General features: G+C 41.0%; 1 protein-coding gene across 1 annotated transcript in view; it reads left to right on the forward strand.

Moving 5' to 3' along the window:
* Nucleotides 17-16,093, forward strand: part of CENPP (centromere protein P) — a 235,608-nt gene continuing 219,531 nt past the window's right edge. Inside the window, 1 exon segment of the mRNA XM_005684168.3 lies at nt 17-404. Within this exon segment, the coding sequence (XP_005684225.2) occupies nt 211-404 (194 nt within the window). The 5' untranslated portion in view covers nt 17-210.

Raw genomic sequence — 16,093 nt, forward strand, 5'->3', positions numbered from 1 at the left:
ACTGGGGCTCCAAGCTGCCACCCGGTCGGGGTGGATAGCTGTTCCCTTGGGCTTCGAGAGGGATTTCAGCTCTCTTGAAGCGTACGGACTGCTGGAGGACAGCTGTGGAAAAGTGCGCAGGGATGGCAACTAGCCGGAGACACTTGCGTGACCGAGGTATAGGCGCGGGAATTGCGCGTGTTTCCCTTGCCTCCCCCTCCGAGTTCCGGAATGGTTCGCTCCAGGAGCGCGCGAGGCTTGAAAAACCAGACCTGGCGCGCCCAAATCAGGCGGCTAGCTTCACGTCAGCACAGCTCCATGGATTCCCAGCGGGCGAAGGCCCGCGCCTTGGAAGCCGAGATCACTGCCTTGAGGCTGGCATGCATAGAGACACAGGCGCCCGGGGACGACGACTCTCAAATTCGGTACGTGGCATTCCTCAGACCTGGTGAGGTGGGTGAGGCCCCGGACCTCCCCACAAACTTTTCCCGAGCACTTAACGTGGGCTGGAACTATCTGTAACAAGGGGTGAAAGTGATAAGCCCACGTATGGACCCCGTTGTAAACATATTACCATATATTAATTGATTAAATCTCAGTCATTTCATTTCAAAGTATTCTCTTTCTCTTACTAGTAACACTCAGGGTGAAAGTCTTCGTTGTCTCCTTAGAAATTTTCTCTTTACTGATGATGAGCAGTTTCTAGTTGTTGTTCAGCCCCTCAGTCGTGTCCCACTCTTTACAGCACGCCAGGCTTTCCTGTCCTTCATCAACTCCTGGAGTTGGTTCATACTCATGTCCACTGAGTCAGTGATGCCATCCAATCATCTCGTCCTCTGTCGTCCCCTTCTTCTGCCTTCAGTCTTTCCCAGCATCACAGTCTTTTCTAATGAGTCAGGTTTCTCATCAGGTGGCCAAAGTATTGGAGCTTCGGCCTCAGCATCGGTCCCTCCAATGAATATTCAGGGTTGATTTCCTTTACGATTGACTGGTTTGATCTCCTTGCAGTCCAAGGGAGTCTCAAGAGTCTTCTCCAGCACCACAATTCAAAGACATCAGTTCTTCAGCGCTCAGCCTTTTTTATTGTCCAGCTCTCACACCCATACATCATTAGTGGAAAAACCATAGCTTTGACTATATGGATGTTTGTAAGCAAAGTGATGTCTCTGCCTTTTAATATGCTGTCTAGGTTTGTCATAGTTTTTCTTCCAAGGAGCAAGTGTCTTTTAATTCCATGGCTACAGTCACTGTGCACAGTGATTTTGGAGCCCAAGAAAATAAAGTCTGTCACAGTTTCCACTGTTTCCCCATCTATTTGCCATGAAGTGATGGGACCGGATGCCAGGATCTTCATTTTCTGAATATTGAGTTTTAAGTCAGCTTTTTCACTCTTCTCTTTCACCTTCATCAAGAGGCTCTTCAGTTCCTCTTCACTTTCTGCTTTAAGGGTGGTGCCCTCTACATATCTGAGGTTATTGATATTTCTCCTGGCATTCTTGATCCCAGCTTGTGCTTCATCCCACCTGGCATTTCGCATGATATACTCTGCATATAAGTTAAATAAGCAGGGTGACAATATACAGCCTTGACATACTCCTTTCCCAATTTTGAAAATTGTTATTTTCAAACAATAATCTGTTGTTTGGTGTCTCGTTTTAACTATTGCTTCTTGACCTGTACAGGTTTCTCAGGAGGCAAGTAAGGTGGTCTAGTGTTCCCATCTCTTGTGAACCACACAGTCAAAGGCTTTAGTGTAGCCAATCAAGCAGAAATAGATAGTTTTCTAGAATAAATAGTTTTTCTTGAATTTTCTTGCTTTGTGTATGATCCAATAGATGTTGGCAGTTTGATCTCTGATTCCTCTGCCTTTTCTAAATCCAGCTTGAACATTTGGAAGTTCTCGGTTCACTTACTGTTGAAGCCTGGCTTGGAGAATTTTGAGCATTTCCTGGTCAGTGTGTGAAATGAGTGCAATTGTGTGGTAGTATGAACATTCTTTGAATTGCCCTTCTTTGGAATTGGAATGAAAACTGACCTTTTCCTGTCCTGTGGGCTCTGCTGATTTTTCCATATTTGCTGACACATTGAGTTCAGCACTTTCACAGCATCATCTTTTAGGATTTGAAATAGCTCAACTGGAATTCCATCACCTCCACTAGCTTTGTTCGTAGTGATGCTTCCTAAGGCTGACTTGACTTCACACTCCGAGATATATGGCTCTAGGTGACTGATCACACCTTTGTGGTTATCTGGGTCATGAAGTTTTTTTTGCATAGTTGAAGATTTTTTTTTTGCATAGTTCTGTGTATTCTTGTCACCTTTTCTTAATATCTTCTGCTTCTGTTAGGTCTGTGCCATTTCTGACCTTTATTGAGCCCATCTTTGTATGAAATGTTCCCTTGGTATCTCTAATTTTCTTGAAGAGATCTCTAGTCTTTCCCATTCTATTGTTTTCCTCTATTTGCATTGATCACTGAGGAAGGCTTTCTTATCTCTCCTTGTTATTCTTTGGAATTCTGCATTCAGATGGACATATCTTTGCTTTTCTCCTTTGCCTTTAGCTTCTCTTCTTTTCTCAGCTATTTGTAAGGCCTCCTCAGAAAACCATTTTGCCTTTTTACATTTCTTTTTCTTGAGAATGATTTTGATCATCACCTCTTGTACAGTATTATAAACCTCCATCTATAGTTTTTTAGGCACTCTGTCTATTAGATCTAATCCCTTGAATCTATTTGTCCCTTCCATTGTGTAATCATAAGGGATTTGGTTTAGGTAATACTTGAATGACCTAGGGGTTTTCTCTACTTTTCAATGTAAGTCTGGATTTTGCAATAAGGAGTTCCTGATCTGAGCCACAGTCAGCTCCCCGGTCTTGTTTTTGCTGACTGTATAGAGCTTCTTCATCTTTGGCTGCAAAGAATATCATCAGTCTGATTTCAGTATTGACTATCTGGTGATGTCCATGTGTAGAGTCTTCTCTTGTGTCATCGAAAGAGGGTGTTTGCTATGACCAGTGTGTTCTCTTGGCAAAACTGTGTTAGCCTGTGCCCTGCTTCATTTTGTTCTCCAAGGCCAAACTCGCCTGTTATTCCAGGTATCTCGTGACTTCCTCCTTTTGCATTCCAGTTCCCTATGATGAAAAGGACATCTTTTTATGGTGTTAGTTCTAGAAGGTCTTGCAGGTCTTCACAGAACTGTTAACTTCAGCTTCTTCAGCATCAGTGATTGGGGCATAGACTTGGATTACTGTGATACTGAATGCTTTGCCTTGGAAATGAACAGATCATTCTGTCATTTTTGAGATTGCTCCTGAGTACTGCATTTCACTCTTGTGTTGACTATGAGGGCTACTGTATTTCTTCCAAGGTATTCTTACCCCGCAGTAGTAGATATAGTGGTCATCTGAATTGAATTCAATCATTGTTGTCCATTTAGTTCACTGATTCCTAAATTGTTGATGTTTTCTCTTGCCACCTCTTCCTGTTTGACCACTTCCAATTTACCTTGATTCATGAACCTAACATTTCAGTTTCCTATGCAATATTGTTCTTTACAGCATTGAACCTTACTTCCACCACCAGATGTATCCACAACTGACCATTGTTTCAGATTTGGCGCAGCCTTTTTATTTCTTCTGGAGCTATTTCTCTGTTCTTCTCTAGTAGTGTATTGGGCACCTCTTGACCTGGGGAGTTCATCTTTCAGTGTTATATCTTTTTGCCTTTTCATACTGTTTGTGGGATTTTCAAGGCAAGAATACTGAAGTGGTCTGCCATTCCCTTCTCCAGTGGACCATGTTTTGTCAGAACTCTCCACCATGACTTGTCCATCTTGGGTGGCCCTACGTAGCATGGCTCATAGTTTCGTTGAGTTAGACAAGGTTGTGATCTATGTGATCAGTTTGGTTAGTCTTCTGTGATTTTGGTTGTTTTTCTCTTTATGACTTACTTCGCTCTGTATAACAGGTTCTAGGTTTATCCGCCTCACAAGAACTGACTCAAATTTTTCCCTTTATACTTGAGTAATGTTTCATTGTATATATGTATCATGTCTTCTTTATCCATTCATCTATTAATGGACATCTAGGTTGCTTCCATGTCCTAGCTATTGTAAACAGTGCTGCTCTGAACATTGGGATGCATGTGTCTTTTTCAGTTATGTTTTTCTCAATACATATCCAGTAGGGAGATTGCTGGGTCATGATGGTTTCATTCCTAGTTTTTAAGGAATCTCCATGTGTCTAGTCAAGGCTATGGTTTTTCCAGTGGTCATATATGGATGTGAGAGTTGGACTGTGAAGAAAGCTGAGCGCCAAAGAATTGATGCTTTTGAACTGTGGTGTTGGAGAAGACTCTTGAGAGTCCCTTAGACTGCAAGGAGATCCAACCAGTCCATTCTGAAGGAGATCAGCCCTGGGATTTCTCTGGAAGAAATGATGCGGAAGCTGAAACTCCAGTACTTTGGCCACCTCCTGCGAAGAGTTGACTCATTGGAAAAGACTCTGATGCTGTGAGGGATTGGGGGTAGGAGAAGAAGGGGACGACCGAGGATGAGATGGCTGGATAGCATCACTGATTCGATGGACGTGAATCTGAGTGAACTCCGGGAGATGGTGATGGACAGGGAGGCCTGGTGTGGTGCGATTCATGGGGTCGCAAAGAGTCGGACACGACTGAGCAACTGAACTGAACTGAACTGATACTGTTCTCCATAGTGGCTGTAGTGGCTGTATTGGATTACGTTCCTACCAACTGTGTAAGAGGGTTCCCTTTACTCCACACTCTCTCTTGCATTTACTACTTGTAGATTTTTTGATGATGGCCATTCTGACTGATGTGAGGTAATACCTCCCTGTAGTTTTGATTTGCAGTTCTCTAATAATTAGTGATGTTGAACATCTTTTCATGTGTTTATTGGCCATCTGTATGTCTTCTTTGAAAAAGTTTGTTTAGGTCTTCTGCCCGTTTTTTGATTGGGTTGTTTGTTTTTCTGATATTGAGCTATATGAGCTGCTTATATGCTTTTTGGAGATTACTCCTCTGTCAGTTGTTTCTTGTTTGCAATTATTTTCTCATATTCTGAAGATTGTCTTATAATCTTGTTTATTGTTTCCTTTGCTGTGCAAAAGCTTTTAATTAGATCCCATTTGTTTATTTTTGGTTTTATTTACATTATTCTAGGAGGTGAGTCAAAGAGGATCTTCCTGTGATTTATGTCAAAGAGTATATTACCTATGTTTTCCTCTAAAAGCTTATAATTCCTAGCCTTACATTTAATTCTTTAATCCATTTTGAGTTTATCTTTGTGTATGGTCTTAAGAAGTGTTGTAGTTTCATTCTTCCACATGTAGCTGTCCAGTTTTCCTGGCACAAGTTATTGAAGAGGTTGTCTTTTCTCCATTGTATATTCTTGCCTCCTTTGTCAGTGATAAGGTGCCCATAGGTGCTTGGGTTTATCTCTGGACTTTCTGTCTTCTTCCATTGGTCTCTCCTTCTATTTTTGTGCCAGTACTAGACTGTCTTGATGAATGTTGCTTTGTAGTATAATCTGAAGTCAGCAGGATTGATTACTGCAGCTCCATTTTACTTTCTGAAGATTGCTTTGGCTATTTGAGGCTTTTAGTGTTTCCATACAAATTGTGGAATTTTTTGTTCTAGTTTTGTGAAAAATAATTTTGTATTCTAGTTCTGTTGATAGTTTGATGGGGATTGCATTGAATCTATAGACTGCATTGGGTAGTATAGTCATTTTCACAATATTCATTCTTCCAGTCCAAGAATATGGTGTATCTCTCCCTCTATTTGTGTTGTCTTTGATTTCTTTCATCAGTGTTTTATAATTTTCTGCATACTGATCTCTTGTCTGTTTAGGAAGACTGATTTCTAGGTATTTTGTACTTTTTGTTGCAATGGTGAATGGGATTGTTTCCTTAATTTGTCTTTCTAATTTTTCATTGTTAGTTTATAGGGATGCTAGGAATTTCTGTGTGTATTAATTTTATATTCTGTGCTTTTACTAGTAGCTCTAGTAATTCCAGTTGAGCTATTTAAAATTCTGAAAGATGATGCTGTGAAAGTGCTGCACTCAAGACAGGAGAAGGTCAGTTTCCATTCCAATCCCAAAGAAGGGCAATTCAAAGAATGTTCAGACTACTGCACAGTTGCATTCATTTCACATGCTAGCAAGGTAATGCTCAAAATCCTTCAAGCTAGGCTTCCATTGTACACAAACCGAGAATGTCCAGATGTTCAAGCTGGATTTAGAAAAGACAGAGGAGCCAGAAATCAAATTGCCAACATTCACTGGACCATAGAGAAAGCAAGAGAATTCTAGAAAAACATCTATTTCTGCTTCATTGACTACACTAAATCCTTTTACTGTGTAGATCACAACAAACTAGAAAATTCTTAAAGAGGTGAGAATAACTGACCACCTTACGTGCCTCCTGAGAGAAGCCTATACGTAGGTCAGGAAGCAATAGTTAGAATGGGATATGGAACAACAGACTGGTTCAAACTTGGGAAAGGAATCTGTCAAGGCTCTGTACTGTCACCCTGCTTGTTTAATTTCTGTGCAGACTACATCATGCAAAATGTAGTCTGGATGAAGCAGAAGCTGGAATCAAGATTGCTGGGAGAAATATCAATAAACTCAGATGTGCAGATGATAGCACCCTTAAAAAAAAAGAGGAACTACAGAGCCTCTTTGTGAAAGTAAAAGAGGAGAGTGAAAAAGCTGGCATAAAACTCAACATTAAAAAAACAAATAGATAGGATGGGAATAATATTGATATTTTTCCCAATTGATGGGAAAAGAGTGGAAACAGTGACAGACTTTATTTTCTTGGGCTCCACAATCACTGTGGATGGTGCTTCAGTTCAGTTCTGTTGCTCACTCGTGTCCGACTCTTTGCAACCCCATGAATTGCAGCACGCCAGGCCTCCCTGTCCATCACCATCTCCCGGAGTTCATTCAGACTCACGTCCATCAAGTCCGTGATGCCATCCAGCCATCTCATCCTCTGTCGTCCCCTTCTCCTCCTACCCCCAATCCCTCCCAGCATCAGAGTCTTTTCCAATGAGTCAGCTCTTCGCAGGAGGTGGCCAAAGTACTGGAGCTTCAGCTTTAGCATCATTCCTTCCAAAGAAATCCCAGCGTTGATCTCCTTCAGAATGGACTGGTTGGATCTCCTTGCAGTCCAAGGGACTCTCAAGAGTCTTCTCCAACACCACAGTTCAAAAGCATCAATTCTTCGGCTCTCAGCCTTCTTCACAATCCAACTCTCACATCCATACATGACCACAGGAAAAACCATAGCCTTGACTAGATGGACCTTAGTCGGCAAAGTAATGTCTCTGCTTTTGAATATACTGTCTAGGTTGGTCATAACTTTTCTTCCAAGGAGTAAGCATCTTTTAATTTCATGGCTGCAATCACCATCTGCAGTGATTTTGGAGCCCAAAAAAATAAAGTCTGACACTGTTTCCGCTGTTTCCCCATCTATTTCCCATGAAGTGATTGGACCGGGTGCCATGATCTTTGTTTTCTGAATGTTGAGCTTTAAGCCAACTTTTTCACTCTCCTCTTTCACTTTCATCAAGAGGCTTTTTAGCTCCTCTTTACTTTCCGCCGTAAGGGTGGTGTCATCTGCATATCTGAGGTTATTGATATTTCTCCCAGCAGTCTTGATTCCAGCTTATGTTTCTTCCCGTCCAGCGTTTCTCATGATGTACTCTGCATATAAGTTAAATAAGTAGGGTGACAATATACAGCCTAAACGTACTCCTTTTCCTCTTTGGAACCAGTCTATTGTTCCATGTCCAGTTCTAACTGTTGCTTCCTGACCTGCACACAGATTTCTCAAGAGGCAGGTCAGGTGGTCTGGTATTCCCATCTCTTTCAGAATTTTCCACGGTTTATTGTGATCCACATAGTCAACAGCTTTGGCATAGTCAATAAAGCAGAAATAGATGTTTTTCTGGAACTCTTTTGGTTTTTCCATGATCCAGTGGATGTTGGCAATTTGATCTCTGGTTCCTCTGCCTTTTCTAAAACCAGCTTGAACATCTGGAAGTTCATGGTTCACGTATTTCTGAAGCCTGGCTTGGAGAATTTTGAGCATTACTTTACTAGCATGTGAAGTGAGTGCAATTGTGCAGTAGTTTGAGCATTCTTTGGCATTGCCTTTCTTTGGGATTGGAATGAAAACTGACCATTTCCAGTCCTGTGGCCACTGCTGAGTTTTCCTAATTTGCTGGCATATTGAGTGCAGCACTTTCACAGCATCATCTTTCAGGATTTGAAACAGCTCAACTGGAATTCCATCACCTCCACTAGCTTTGTTCGTAGTGATGCTTTCTAAGGCCCACTTGACTTCACATTCCAAGATGTCTGGCTCTAGATTAGTGATCACATCATCATGATTATCTGGGTCGTGAAGATCTTTTTTGTACAGTTCTTCCGTGTATTCTTGCCACCTCTTCTTAATATCTTCTGCTTCTGTTAGGTCCATACCATTTCTGTCCTTTATTGAGCTCATCTTTGCATGAAATGTTGCCTTGGTATCTCTGATTTTCTTGAAGACATCTCTAGTCTTTCCCATTCTGTTCTTTTCCTCTATTTCTTTGCATTGATCGCTGAAGAAGGCTTTCTTATCTCTTCTTGCTGTTCTTTGGAACTCTGCATTCAGATGCTTATATCTTTCCTTTTCCCCTTTCCTTTTCGCCTCTCTTCTTTTCATAGCTATTTGTAAGGCCTCCCCAGACAGCCGTTTTGCTTTTTTGCATTTCTTTTCCATGAGGATGGTCTTGATCCCTGTCTCCTGTACAGTGTCACGAACCTCATTCCATAGTTCATCAGGCACTCTATCTATCAGATCTAGTCCCTTAAATCTATTTCTCACTTCCACTGTATAATCATAAGGGATTTGATTTAGACCATACCTGAATGGTCTAGCGGTTTTCCCTACTTTCTTCAATTTGAGTCTGAATTTGGTAATGAGGAGTTCATGATCTGAGCCACAGTCAGCTCCTGGTCTTGTTTTTGTTGACTGTATAAAGCTTCTCCATCTTTGGCTGCAAAGAATATAATCAGTCTGATTTCGGTGTTGACCATCTGGTGATGTCCATGTGTAGATGCTTAACTATGATAATAAAAGACACTTGCAAGAAAAAAAAAAAAGATAGAAAAGATACTTGCTCCTTGGAAGAAAAGATATGAGAGACCTAGACAGTATATTAGAAAGCAGAGACAGCTGTTTGCCTACAAAGATTTGCACAGTCAAGGCTGTGAATTTTCCAGCAGTCATATATGGATGTGAGCATTGATCGTAAAGAAGACTGAGCACTGAAGAATCGATGTCTTCAAACTGTAGTGCTAGAGAAGGAAGACTCTTGAGAGTCCCTAGGATTGCAAGATCAAACCAGTCAATCCTAAAGGAAATCAACTCTGAATATTCATTGGAAGGACTGATGCTGAAGCTTCAATACTTTGGCCACCTGATGTAAAGAACCAACTCATTGGAAAAGACCCTGATGCTGGGAAAGATTGAGGGCAGGAGGAGAAGGGGGTGACAGGATGAGCTGGTTAGAAGGCATCATCAACTCAATGAACATGAGTTTGAGCAAACTCCAGGAGATGGTGAAGGACAGGGAAACCTGGTGTGCTGCAGTTCGTGGGGTCTCAGAGTTGGACATGACTGAGCAACTGAGCAGCAACTAGTAATTTTCTGGTGGCATCCTTAGAGTTCTCTATGTATAGTGTCATATCATCTGCAAACAGTGAAAGTTTTACTTCTTCTTTTCCAATCTAGACTCCTTTAATTTCTTTTTCTTTCCTGATTGCTGTGACTAGGACTTCCAAAACTATGTTGAATAATATTGGCAAGAGTGGGCATCTCTGTTCCTGATCTTAGAGGAAATACTTTCAGGTTTTCACCTTTCAGAAAAATGTTCGCTGTGGGTTTGATGTGTATGGCCTTTATGATGTTGAGGTATGTCCTTCTGTGCCTATTATCTGTAGAATTTTTATCATAAATGGGTGTTTAATTTTTCAAAACTGTCTCCATCTGTTGATGTAATCATATGGTTTTTATCTTGCAGTTTCTTAATATGGTGTATCACATTGATTGATTTATTGTATATATTGATGAATTCTTGCATGCTCAGGATAAGGCCCTCTTGATCATGATATATAATCTTCAAATGTCTTGTTGGATTCTGTTCACTAGACTTTTCTCGAGGATTTTTGCATCTATGTTCATCAGTGATATTGGCCTATAATTTTTCTTGTGGTGTCTTTGTCTGGTTTTGGTACTAGGGTGATGGTAATGGCACCCCACTCCAGCACTCTTGCCTGGAAAATCCCATGGACAGAGGAGCCTGGGGGCCGCAGTCCATGGGGTCGCTAAGAGTTGGATACGACTGAGTGACTTCACTTTCACTTTTCACTTTCATGCATTGGAGAAGGAAATGGCAACCCACTCCAGTGTTCTTGTCTGGAGAATCCCAGGGACGGGGGAGCCTCATGGGCTGCCGTCTCTGAGATTGCAGAGTCAGACATGACTGAAGCGACTTAGCAGCAGCAGCAGCAGCCTTGTAGAATGGTTTGGGAATTTTCCTTCCTCTGCAATTTTCTAGAGGGTTTAAACAGGATATATGTTAGCTGTTCACTTTTGGTAGAATTAGGTGAGCTTTTTGAATTCTTGTCACTCATCAAATATCAACATTTTTCACCATTATTTCTTCAAGTGGTCTCTCTTCCCCTTTTCCTCTTGCTTTTCCTACTGGTACTTCCACGATGCATACACTGGTCCTTATGGTTGTGTCCCCGCTAGTCCCTTGGGCTGTGTTCGCTTTTCTTCATTGTTTTACTTCCTGTTCCTCAATCTCTATATCCATTATCCTCTCTTCAAGTTCACTGATTCATGCTTCTCTACTCTTAAATCTGCATTTGAATTCCTCTAGTGAATTTTTCATTTTGTTTATTATACTTTTCAGCTCCTGAAATTCTTTTGGTTTCTTTTTACACATCATTTTCTTAACTTTCTCCAGATCTTCCTCTATTTCTTTGAGTACCTTTAAGACTTCTGTTTTAAAGTCTTTGTCTGGTATATCTGCCAATAAGTCTTTTAGGGACAGGTTCATTTGAATATTTTTTTTCCTTTGAGTGTGCCATCCTTTTTTTTTTTTTTTGGTATGCTTTGTGATATTTTATTGAACACTGGACATTTTAATTTAAACTGTAGTACCTCTGGAAATCAGATTCTCCCCCCCTTCCCCAATATTTGTACTTTTTTGTTATTGTTTTAACTTTTTTTTTGTTATTTGTGCCTTATACTGTATTGAGCCATATCATTAAAAAACATAGAATGCCTCACAAATTTGTATGTCATCCTTGTGCAAGGGGATTACTAGTCTTCTCTGTTTTGTTCCAATTTTAGCATTTGTGCCACCGAAGTGAGCACTAATTACGTCTTTTCTGAGCTTTTCCTTCAGTATGTACATCATTTTCTAATTTTTCCCATATATTTAGTTGGATTTTTGCATGTCCTAGTCTTTAATGTCTGAATCCTAAAAAGGTAAGATAATGAAGATGGGAAACAAAAAGCAGCAGCTCTTAAAGTTATCTCAGTCAGAGGGTAGGGGCTTGAAACAATAACTCGCCACCTCTTTGTCTGCATCTCTGTGATCAGAAGCAGCAATCAGCAATTGGAGCACATGTACCCAATATTGGGGGACAGTCCTTTTTGCCCACTGTTGCTCCCTTAAGCTGTATGCAAACTGCTCCCAGAATATGTGCACAGCACGCTGCCATGTTTTTTGAGTAGGCATAGCTACTTACTGTACTAAGAGCTGAAATTGCCCCAAATTTACTGTATTTACATTTAAGCATTTTCTGTGAAGTTGCAAGCATTCAGCAGTCTCCTGAGTTCTAAAAAGGTTATATTAGACATATTCTGCCTTGCAGTTGCTGCCTAACTGGGGAGTAGATTCCTGGTTCTTCCTACTTTGCCATCTTCATAGACTCCTAGATCATTGACTTTTAAACTGAAGTCTTTGGGTAGATTTGCTTTGAAAGAAAAAAAGCTTCTTGTGAACACTTAGTTTTGGGCAAAAATATATGCTACTAAGGCAAATATTGGAGAAGGCAGTGGCACCCCACTCCAGTACTCTTGCCTAGAAAATCCCATGGACGGAGGAACCTGGTGGGCTGCAGTCCATGGGGTCGCTAAGAGTCGGACACAGCTGAGCAACTTCATTTTCACTTTTCACTTTCATGCATTGGAGAAGGAGATGGCAACCCACTCTAGTGTTCTTTCCTGGAGAATCCCAGAGATGGGGGAGCCTGGTAGGCTGCCCTGTCTGGGGTCGCACAGAGTAGGACACGACTGAAGCAACTTAGCAGCAGCAGCAAGGCAAATATGCAAATAATAAATTACAAAACCATAAAGCCTATAACCCCAGTTCATTCAAAATAACATCATTAATTGCAATGGACCAATGATATTTTGTTCAAAACAAATTACTTTATGAATGAGTCTTTTTTCAGTTCAGTTGCTCACTTGTATCTGACGCTTTGCAACCCCATGGACTGCAGCACGCTAGGCTTCCCTGTACATCACGCTAGGCTTCCCTGTACATCACCAACTGCCAGAGCTTGCTCAGAGTCAATGTTCTGGATGGTGATTGGATGGTGATGCCATCCAATCATCTCATCCTCTTTCATCCCCTTCTCCTCCTGCCTTAAGTCTTTCCCAATATCAGGGTCTTTTCCAAGGAGTCAGTTCTTCACATCAAGTGGCCAAAGTATTGGAGCTTCAGCTTTCTCCTTTCGCCACCTCTCCCACCTGCCTGCTCCTATGTCCTTCTCACTAAACTGTCTCTGCCTCTCCCCAGAGATTCCAGTTGGGCTAGAGGCTGAGCCCCTTTGGGAACAGTGTTTAAGGGAATGTGAGCACAATGCAAAGTGTCTTTAAAAGCGTGTTGTGATGTACACATTTTGTAATTACCTTTTTTGTTGTTGATGTAACAACCATTTGTAAAAAAACATTCCAGATAATTCTGTAGTTCTGAATCAGCAGTCTAATCCCGTTCTCACTTTTGGAAGGTAACGTTTCGGCTTAATGCATATTGCCTTCTCCAGAGAGAAAGGGAAAAGGTTTGAGCCTGCCTTACTGAGAGCCTAGCAGCCCAGAGAAAGGCTCCATTTGGGGAAACCTCATTGCTCTGTAAAAAGTACTTGCCAAACCAGAAAGATGATTCCAGGAGGAGTTAGCTCCCCCCACCCCCCCCACCCCCACCAAAAAAAGAAAAAGTGCTGTTTAGGTTTTCAGCTTTATGGTATCTTTGGACAACATTTTTTTTTTTTCCATCAGAAGTGACCAAACAATTAAGATGGTGAAACCTCTGAGACCAAATCTTTGTCCCAGCTCTTCCCTGTTCCCAACTGCTCACAGAATGGATCATGTGCCCCTTATGTTGAAGTGACCACTTATTTGCTCTCCTGCCTCCTTGGAAGAAAGGAAAGAAAATTATGTTTTGCCACTGATTTAGCCATATGAAATTCATCTCATCACCCTTTTCTTGGTCTGAAGCTGCTGTCTCTAAAAGTGCCATCTCATTGTGCTTTGTATCAGTTAGTGCTGGAGAAATCTTGAAAAGCTTATATACAAAATTTTAAAAATTTTATATTATTTTGGAACTTTGCTTCTTTGGAGTTGAGGCACACTAGTCACCCCTCTGCCTATGAGAGCTCTATACAGTCTGTGGGCTAGCAGTGTGCTGATCTTTTATAGTTTCTTTCCCTACCCAATCCCCCTTTTTTGATGAGGTTTCAGTGAGGTCTGTTAGGTGTGCATCCTGCAGCTTAATTGGCTTAAAATGTTCTCTCCTTTGGTGTGGTCTCTTTGGGGACCAACTGGGAGGGAAAAAAACCAATAGTGTAACTGTTTTGATACTGAAATTGATAAATGTCTTTTTGAAATAAAGAACCAGTCCATCCATCAGCTTCACCATCAGTCCTTCCACTGAATATTGAGCACTGATTTCCTTGGACTCACTGGTTTGATCTCCTTGCAGTCCAAGGGACTTACAAGATTTTTCTCCCCTCCACAGTGCAAGAGCATCAGTTCCTCAGAGCTCAGCTTTCTTATAGTCCAACTCTCACATCCATACATGACTACTGGAAAAACCATCGCTTTGACTGGACAGACCTTTGTTGGCAAAGTAATGTCTCTGCTTTTTAATATGCTGTCTAGGTTGGTCATAGTTTTTGTTCGAAGGAGTAAGCGTCTTTTATTTCATGGCTGTGGTTAACCATCTGCAGTGATTTTGGAGCCCCCCAAAATTAAAATCTCTCACTGTTTCCATTGTTTCCCCATCAGTTTGCCATGGAATGATGAGACCGGATACCATGATCTTAGTTTTTTGAATGTTGAGTTTTAAGCCAGCTTTTTCACTCTCCTCTTTCACTTTCATCAAGACGCTGTTTAGTTGTTCTTCACTTTCTGCCATAAGGGTGGTGTCATCTGTGTATCTGAGGTTATTGATATTTCTCCCAGCAATCTTGATTCCTGCTTGTGCTTCATCGAACCCGGCATTTTGCATGATGTACTCTGCATTAAGTTAAATAAGCAGGGTGACACTACACAGCCTTGACGTACTCAATTCCCAATTTTGAAACAGTCTGTTGTTCCATGTCAGGTTCTAACTGTTGCTTCTTGACCTGCACTGATTTCTCAGGAGGCAGGTAAGGTGGTCTGGTATTCCCCATCTCTTAAAGGATTTTCCAAAGTTTGTTGTGATCTGCACGAAGGGTTTGGTGTAATCCATAAGGCCAAAGTAGATGTTTTTCTGGAACTCACTTGCTTTTTCAGTGATCCAGCGGATGTTGGCAATTTGATCTCTGGTTCCTCTGCCTTTTCTAAATCCAGCTTGAACATTTGGATGTTCATGGTTCACATACTATTGAAACCTGGCTTGGAGAATTTTGAGCATTACTTTGCTAGCACATGAGATGAATGCAATTGTGTGGTAGTTTGAGCATTCTTTGGCATTGGGATTGGAATGAAAACTCACCTTTTGCAATCCTGTGGCCACTGCTGAGTTTCCAAATTTGCTGCCATATTCAGAGCAGCACTTTCACAGCATCACCTTTTAGGATTTGAAATAGCTCAACAGGAATTCTGTCACCTCCTCTAGCTTTGTTGGTAGTGATGCTTCCTAAGGCACATTTGACTTCACATTCCAGGATGTCTGGCTCTAGGTGATCACACCATCGTGGTTATCTGGGTCATGGAGATCTTTTTTGTGTTGTTCTTCTGTGAATTCTTGCCACCTCTTCTAATATCTTCTGCTTCTGTTAGGTCAGTAAGATTTCTTCCATGAAGATCTTTTTTGTATAGTTCTTCTGTGTATTCTTGCCACCTCTTCTTAATATCTCCTGCTTCTGTTAGCTCCATACCATTTCTGTTAGGTCTTTTATTGTGCCCATCTTTGCATGAAATGTTTCCTTGGTATCTCTAATTTTCTTGAAAAGATCTCTAGTCTTTCCCATTCTATTATTTTCCTCTATTTCTTTGCATTGATCACTGAGGAAGACTTTCTTATCTCTCCTTGCTATTCTTTGGAATTCTGCATTTAGATGGATATATCTTTGCTTTTCTCCTTTGCTTTAGTTTCTCTTTTTTTCTCAGCTATTTATAAGGCCTCCTTAGACAACCATTTTGCCTTTTTGCATTTCTTTTTCTTGGGTATGGAATTGATCACTGCCTCCTGAACAATGTCATGAACCTCCATGCATAGCTCTTCAGGCCTTCCATCTTTCAGACCTAATCCCTTGAATCTATTTGTCACTTCCACTGTATAATTGTAAGGAATTTTATTTAGATCATACCTGAATAGTGTAGTGGTTTTCCCTACTTTCTTCAATTTAAGTCTGAGTTTTTCAATAAGGAATTCATGATCTGATCCATAGTCAACTCTTGGTCTTGTTTTGCTGACTGTATAGAGCTTTTCCATATTCGGCTACAAAGAATATAATCAATAAGATTTTGGTATTGACCATCTGATGATGTCCATGTGTAGTCTACTCTTGTGTCTTTGAAAGAGGGTGT

Source organism: Capra hircus, chromosome 8, assembly GCF_001704415.2.
Source record: "Capra hircus breed San Clemente chromosome 8, ASM170441v1, whole genome shotgun sequence".
NCBI classification, from domain to species: domain Eukaryota; kingdom Metazoa; phylum Chordata; class Mammalia; order Artiodactyla; family Bovidae; genus Capra; species Capra hircus.